General features: G+C 40.0%; 1 protein-coding gene across 1 annotated transcript; it reads right to left on the reverse strand.

Moving 5' to 3' along the window:
* Window positions 1-3,808: 3,808 nt before the first annotated feature.
* Window positions 3,809-6,228, reverse strand: NHLRC1 (NHL repeat containing E3 ubiquitin protein ligase 1). The gene has a single exon (XM_042466294.1). The coding sequence runs from the start codon at window positions 5,289-5,291 to the stop codon at window positions 4,086-4,088; it is 1,206 nt and encodes a 401-aa protein (XP_042322228.1). The 5' UTR covers window positions 5,292-6,228; the 3' UTR covers window positions 3,809-4,085.
* Between the last annotated feature and the right edge of the window lie 2,260 nt (window positions 6,229-8,488).

An 8,488-nucleotide genomic window follows, 5' to 3' on the forward strand; every position in this document is an offset into this window, starting at 1 on the left:
TCCATGTCACTCAGGGTAGGAAACCTTTTATTAAAACATCACATTTACAAATGAAAATGAAAACATATTTTAGAGTCCGTTGTGCCAGTTCTGTGCTGCCATGATATCACCATGCAGGTAAGGTCAATATCATTCCAGCATTTCCCTCCTAAACAAGTTAATTATATATTTAATTACCAAACACAATTGGATTTAAACAGAATCTCAAATGATTTCAAGTCAGCCTCAGCTCATGGTGTCCCTATGAATGATACATGTCCAAGCCCTCCTGCCCTTAACTACTTTGCTCAGGTCCCAAAGGCTCCGGGCCATGGCCTCCTTGATTGATTTTATCCATCTGGTATTTGATCTTCCTCTTTTTCTATTTCTCTCTGCCTTTCCTAGCATTATTGTCTTTTCTAGTAGGTCATCTCCTCTTATGATGTGGCCGAAGTACAACAACCTCAATGTAGTTACCTTGGCTTTCAGGGAGAGTTCAGGTGTGATCTGTTCAAGAACGCATTTGTTTATCTTTTTGGCTGTCCACAATATCCACAGCACTCTTCTCCAGAACTACATCTCAAATGAATTGATGATCTTCCTTTCTGCTTTCTTAATTTCCAGCTTGCATATCTGTACATGGTGATGGAAATATGATGGCTTGGAGGATCCTAGCTTTGTTATTCAGTTTTAATATCTTTGCAGTTTAAGATCTTGTCTTGTTCTTTCACAACTGCCCTTCTCAATCCAAATCTTCTTCTGATTTCTGCATTTCTGAGTTCTGAACAATGATGGATCCAAGGTACAGAAAATCTTTAAATATTTCCATTTCTTCATCATCTGTATTGAAGCTATTCCTGCAGCTCATCTGTGGTTATTATTTTTGTTTTCTTTTCAACAGCAAGCATGCCTTAGCATTTTCCTCTCTGACTTTCTTTAGTAATTGTTCCAAATCTTTGGTGTTTTCTGCTAGTATTATGGTGTCATCTGCATATGTTTGTCAATACTCCTTCCTCCAATCCTTCCTCCTCCTTCCTCTGTGTCTTGCTCTGTATATGATATTTTCTGCATACAAGTTGAATAGATGGGATGATAGAATGCTGCCTTGTCTGATTCCCTTTCCAGTTGAGAACCTCTGAGTTTCTCCATATTCTGTTCTAACAGTAGCTTCCTCTCCTGAATACAGGCTATGCATCAGGACAATACAGTGTTCTGGTACTGCCACTTCTTTCAGATCAATCCATAGTTTTTAATGATCTGTGCAGTCAAATGCTTAGCTGTAAAGCATTTGCAGTTTCTTCTGGAATACTTTTGGTGTGTACCATTATCCATTGTATATTTTCAATGTGATCCCTAGTGCCTGTTCCCTGCTTGCACTTCTGGAATTTCTCTCTCCATATGTGGCTGGAGTCTCTGCTGCAGAATAAAACATGGGCTGGATCCAAAGTCAACTTTCCAGGAATGGAAAAAAGCTATTTCCACTGACAGAGGCAATTAGGATCCAGCATCCACTGTCTCCCCACACACTTCTATGGATGCCAGTCCTCCAGAACATGGTTTGGTGCATGTTTGGGGACCCAGGAGCACTGGAGAGGCAGGTTCTGCCTGGGAAGAGGAAGAACGAGCAAAAAGCTGCTCACTCCTTGCAGTGGGGCATTGCTCTGTATTGCACCAAACCAAACTGACTTGGGTAATTTTACTTCATGGAAACCTACAATGTGTGTATATCTCCATCACATTTATTTCCTGAGTAATTTCTTAATTTAAAAAAAAATGCTAAAAATATCTGATAATCCAATAATCAAGAATTAATTAATCTCATTTCAATCATTGTCTCAAATTACTTCTAGTTAAGAAAGTACTCATCTTTTTAAAGGTTGCCTGTCAGGGACATAGCCAAGGGGGGGCGGGTTCTTGGGGTCCATTAGAAAAATGAATGGTGTGTGCTGCTGCGCCGCCACACCAAAGCCACATTATAATGGTGGCACTTAGTCTGGACTCCCCCCCTTCCTAAAATCCTAGCTACGTCCCTGGGCCTGTGCTACTAGGAATATACTGTGCCATTCTGTTTACATGGATCTGGTACTTCCTATCAATACCAAAAAACTCTGTATTCGGGCCAAAATACATGCTAGCTACAACCATATATATCTTTTCACTTTTCTTTTACCATAATTAAAAGAAGACTCTGAGGTCACAGATTTCAGTAGAAACTGTCAGAAAAATGCAGCCACTTTATTTTTCTGTTCTACACATATTCTCTGACTCAGAATTGTTCCCAGATACTTTTCTTCTTGCTAGTTAAATGATACAGATAGGCATTTTTCCCCATGAGAGAAGAAACAGTGGTGTGTGTCTATATGCGGGGAGATTTTGAATTAAAAAACAGCAAGATTTCTTCACTAAACTACTCAGTCATGGAGATTGCTTTTGACACACACACACGCACACACACACACACATATATATGTGTATATAAACACTGAAGAAAATGAACATGCAGTTGCATTTAATATGAAGCATGGCTATTACATTCATTAAAAAAAAAGTTTCACATCATAGCATTTAAACAACAATTTGTACAGTTAAACTGGCTGTAAAAATAAATAACAATATTAATTTACACATCCCAATAGGCACATCTAAGTGTTAGTTTGGAAATTGTGAGTGTGTTCGGACTGTGACTCTGACAATTTCCTAGCCAGCGTGAGCAGTGAGAATTACAGCCCCAAAAAGCAGGTTTTCTGAACTGTGTCTCCAACCTATATGGACAGCTACAGTAACAGATGAAGCAGCGGTCACTGACAGATATCCATTTTAAGCAAACGAAGCAGGTCTATCCTATACAAGGCACATTCACACAGCATTCTTTAAAAGCCTTCAGTTTATATTACAGGCAGGCAAGTTTGTACTAGTTTAACTAGCTCCAAGGTGTGAGATAAAAGCAAGTATAATGCCAGGGGTGTGAGCTATGCCCCAAGCCTCATCACCCTGAACATGCCTCTTCTTTGCCCTGCTTTGTTCTGCTTAAATGCTTTGCATGATGACACCACAACACAAACAGTACAAGCAGGTTTTCCCTATGTGTCAGGAGCACTGGAGCTTGGAAAGTTCCTTTTAAAAAGTATTTCATTCTTGTTAGTCATTAAAGTACAGAGGTATTTATTATTGTTACTCACTGCAATCTTTTTTCAAAAATACCTCATTGCATTACTTATGGTTTTTGTTGTTTTTGTTACTCCTTTTTTGAGGGGTGAAACTGGATTCATAAGAGAATCACAGAATTTTTTAAAAACTGACAAAAAGCATATTTAAATATCTAAAAGTATAAGCAGAAAACAATGCTCATTAAATCAATACATTCTAACAACATTCTCACTTGTTACATTGTTTTTCAAAGGTTACAAAAGACAAATTAATTACAAGGTACTACATTACTTGTGACATGATTTCCATGCTCTGAGTTGGACTGATGCTTCTGCCTTAGTGTGACATTCCATGTGTTAGTTCCCAATGGTCTGTGCAGTGACATAAATCATGACCTTTTACTAATGCCAAAACTGTCTACTTGCCTAAAAAGGTTCAGGAGGGTCATAACAAATTGGCTGAAAGGGTGCTTTCATATGCAACATCTAAAAAATGCAAGAGAAAGAACTCCTGTCCTCAGACTGACACAGAAAAACACTGGAATTGTTCATTTGTAGCCACCACAGCATCTTACTACGATCATTTCTGTGGGAATAGCCTATTTACATCACAGTCTTGCTCATGGCTACTCAGAAGTTATCCCCACGAAGTCCAGCGGTACTTACTCCTAGGTGCATTCTCCAGGCATTTCAACTTTCAGTTCCCAGAAGTGTCAATCAACAGGGCCAATGATCAGGGATTGTTGGAGTTGTAGTCCAAAATATCTGGACAGTCAGATATTCCAATTGAATTGCACTGGATTTCAATACTACTAGCATGAAGAAGGCTTGTACCAGCTATTCCCACAGAGAGTGTATAGTTGTGCTTGAAGGCCTTCCATGTACTCTTTGTCTAAGGCTGGGGAAAGCAGCCGTTTCTCCCATACCATGTGATAACCTTATATACATTTATATAAGGCATCACTTAAAAGTATATACTTTTAAGGAATGATCGCCACCATCCAAAACAATCAGAGAATTATCTGTTGTAAATGTTAATGCCAAGGGGTAAGAAAGACCCTGGGTAATTAAAGGTTTGCATGCGGGGAATTCTTCAGGTTTTCCTAGACAGAATACTGCTTGGTTGTAAGCATCGGTAACTATTACATGACCTTCCTTGCTGAAGGTCACACCACTGGCATAAATTTTGAAAGGATAAACTAGATTCAGACCAAAACTGTCCACCTGACCAATGACCTGCATATCTGCACTGAAAACTTTCACTCTTGTGCTGCCATAACTTGGTCCTTTTGCCATCAAATGTTCTATGACCGCAATGGCTCCAGAGGTCTGAGAAACAGCCACTTTTCTTGGGTTGCACAAATCAGAATGCAGTTTTCTCACTCCCTTTAATTCCCCCCTTTTAAAGTCAGCACTCAAGCAATACAGAGTACCTGCCTCTGAATCTGTCATGATAATTTCATTCTGAGGTGTAGTAGCCAATCCCCAGGGTAAACAAAAGGACTCTGAGATGACCAGTTTGCCTCTGCCATTAAAATCAAACACTTTCACCGAATGATCCCCGCTGTCTGTGATGACGACATGACCATCCAGTGTGGCTGTGATATCATTTGGGTACCTGATGTCATTTCCTGCCTGTCCTCTTTCGCCAAATTGTTGCATGCAGTTTCCAGTGAAAGTAAACAGTTTAATCCGTTTCTTGCCATCGTGAACCACTGCTGCACAACCAGACTTCTGACACACGGCAATTCCTGTTGGGTTGATCAGTGTTCCCCATCCTCCAAAGGAAAGAGTGAATGTTAAGACCTGAGAAGCTGGGGTCGACACATCCTCAGCTGTCCTCCCTATGGTCCTTCCTGGAACTGGAGCATTATTAACAGAAGGGTTCAAGATTTCCATCAGGTGCAGCAATGGCAAACAATCGCTGGTCTCTGAAGATTTGCAAATCCTGCGACAAAACGGGCACTCCAACTTAAAGGTCCGGGGGTGAGCCAAAGACGTAACACACTCGAAGCACATCACATGCCCACATGGTAAGTTCCTTGGCCGGTGTTTTTTCTGCTCATTGTATTTTTCAAAGCACACCTTGCATTCAAGCAGACAGTTCTCAGTTTGATCTACCAGCTCAGTCATTGTTTGTATTTTCTTAGAGGTCTTGGCAGACATTTGTACCGCTCTTAAGAGGGTTGTTATTCTCTGGATGGGCTGCTAGCTAGGCCATCTGGTCACATTGGTATAGTCACAAGACCTCTTACATCAGAGGCCTTTATACAGCTTGCAGTGAACTCTGATGGCTGGAGTCCACAATGAATGCTTTGCTTGTCCTTTGCTGCCCTCTCAAGGAAACTCATAGTAAGGATAACAATTCACAAATGCACTTGCAAAGCAAGCTCTAAGATACAGTGTGTTATTCAGGTAATCCTCTGTTCTGATTTGTTTTTATTTTTAGCTTGAGAGAAAATTGATATAATAATGATGCACCTTAACATTTGTAATATGACTCTGGAATACTGTAATGCAGCCACATAAACACATAAATCCCGTCTGGCAAGTCTTGGGACAGTGATCACACGAGCATTTGCTCTGATCAGCCATCAATGCAAGATTCAAGTCCAGTAAATCAAATAAAGACACTAGGGTAAGAGGTGAGTTTTTAAAAAATGGCTCGCTGTGTGGAGCTTGTGCTAACAATTCTCATATGTTTGCTAAAAATCTGTCTTCAGACATACCTGAAATCAACATTTTTAGATCCCCTCTTTTCTAACCTTGCTTTTTCCTTGCCATGCTCCCTCTCACTCAGTTGCTGCTTCCTTTGGTTCTTATTTGTGCTCCTCTCATCATACCACAGAATGCTCAGAGGCAAAGAGCAGAAACCTCCTGTGCTTTTAAATAGCACACTGAACCAGAGTTTCAAAACATTGCTGTTAGAATCTGCCTGCTCAATATACTAGTGGCTTTGCTAGTTGGATGTTTTGAGGAGTTGCTGTGCAAAATGTAACTTTTGCAGACCCTGCACAGAATGCTGAAGAGGGGCTTGTCATTCAATGGTATGAACACTCTACCCATCAAAATATCCTACACTACATGATTCTTAAAGATGTGAAAGTTTATAAGTTTACAATGGGAGAAATCAGCACACAAGAATAAAAGATCAAGCGTACAAGGGTGATCTAGTTAAGAGCTTCCAGCTCAAACAATCTTGTGGCAGAAGTTACATCTATCAGAAAGGTAAAGTTGGCATACAGAGAATAATGAAGTACTCATTATATTTATGTCCTCTGTACTATGAGGAAGCTAATATAAGATCCTAATAACTATACTTATGTTCTGCATTGGGAAGTATTGTCTATTTCACAAGAAAAGAAGTGCTGGCTCAGCACATAGGAAATGTGCTGTGTACTCATAAGCAGAGACTGTGTTAGGATTGCCATGAGCTATGATGCTTGATTTGCTGACACCTGCTGTTTCTGAGAGTTGAGTTCAAAATTGCCACACAACTTTTCTTGTAATAATTCAATTCTGTTACTCAACTTGGCACATCCCAGAGGTGTCACATACCTAGACTCATCCATTCCACCTTAATAATCCCGCTGGATCAAACCCAAGTCTTATCTAGTTCAGATGTACTGTTGGGAGCAATGGAATTATGTTCCTTTTCTCTGGAGATTTCTATTTTCCTTTCTTCCTAGGGACATTCATACTACAGCTTGAGTCTCCCTCATCCAAAATGTTTGGGACTAGCAATGCTTTGGTTTTTGCATTTTTAAATTTTATTTTAGAATATCTGTATCTGGATATACATACATAACAAGATATCTTGGAGATGGGATCTAAGTTGAAACACAAAATTAATTTATGTTTCATATACACCGCAACCACATAGTTTGAGCTTGCAATTCTATACAATAGTTTTGGTATTTTGTGCATGAAACATAGTTTTGTTCACTGCTCCATCAGAAAGCAAAGGTGTCAAGCCACTAATAAAAAAGTCTTGATTTTTGGAGTATTTTGGATTTCAGAGACTCAGCCTATACCAGCCACTTGAAAGACCTGTATCACCTTATAGTTATTTAAAGATTTATGGCCAGGGTCATGATCAGCATCTTTCTGTATCCTATTACATTCTGTTCCACTTCCACAACTGGCTTGATAGACTGATATCCATGAAAGCTCATGCCAAAATATAAAGCGGTTAAGTCTTAAAGGTTTTGCTAGATTTCTTCTCCACCCTCCTGTTTTTTTGTTTCTTAAATAGGGGAGATGTTTTCTGGTGACATGTACCACCAGCTGCCTCTCAATTCCCCCTTTTGCCCATAGAAAAGTTCTTGGGGCAGCAACTGTTTCCTCACAGCTGCAGTATTTTCTTCCTGGGACAAAAAAGTTTTAACAGAAGAGTTATAGAGGGAGAGAGAGAGAGAGAGCAGCTGCCTTGGCACAAGGAAAAATCATGTATGTAGCAGACTTGGCTAAAACAACTCAGCTGATGAATCATACCAACCCTTCTGATATAAAAGACCATAAGAGAACCAACTGACTCTCATTTGTCAAGATGAATCATTAAATTTTGCGACTCTGTTCATTTCAGTGATGATTCATGAGTCCTTTTATGTTAAGTTGGGGCAGCCACAGTTCTAGGTGGAGAAGAGGCATATGGACCCAGCTGTCTCTCCCTCACTGGGGGAGATAAGTTGGCAGGGAAAGGCAATGAACCCCTCATTACTCCTCCACCACATTGATCTAGGCTGGACTTGATCCCTGTGGGCTTCCCCCTTGGCAAGCCCACACAATACCCCTCCAACAAGCTCAAATATGTTTTCCTCTGTAGTTCTTCTCATGCCACTTACTGCCACCAATTTGAGAAGTACTGCAGAAGAAAATGGAGGTTTGGGGCTAACATAAAGTTATGAGATAGTTGTAAACGTTATTTTCATACATTGGAGGGGAGTTCTATGTAACTTGGGACAAAAATTGCCCCAATACTATGCTGAAATTTTTTAAATAGGGGATAATGGGAGGTTTTGGGGGTCTGATGACCACAAAAGTGGAGCCAAGGGCCACATGCAGCTCATGGGTCACACTGTGCCCACCCCACTACAGTGTGTTAATTTTCCTAGTAAGACATATACATCAACATCCCAGCTCCATACAACAGTGATAACTTCAATTCTGTGTTGAAGTCAAGTTAATGGAAAATTTAGCATGAACATTAAAAATAAAATGATGGAGTCCTTTCTTTGGTTTTACTATCATAAGAAAGAGTCTTAAGGATACTGTGGAAAGGGTGAAAATAGAAACTGGAAAACAAACTCTGCTCCAGAGAACAGGACCCGGAACAATGGATGCAAGCTACAAGAAAAGAGATT

The sequence above is a fragment of the Sceloporus undulatus genome, chromosome 4, assembly GCF_019175285.1.
Source record: "Sceloporus undulatus isolate JIND9_A2432 ecotype Alabama chromosome 4, SceUnd_v1.1, whole genome shotgun sequence".
Classification (NCBI taxonomy): Eukaryota; Metazoa; Chordata; class Lepidosauria; order Squamata; family Phrynosomatidae; genus Sceloporus; species Sceloporus undulatus.

What these genes read in the sequence shown, in the direction of transcription:
- NHLRC1 (XM_042466294.1), bottom strand. Translation starts at nt 5,291, where the DNA reads ATGTCTGCCAAGACCTCTAAGAAAATACAAACAATGACTGAGCTGGTA.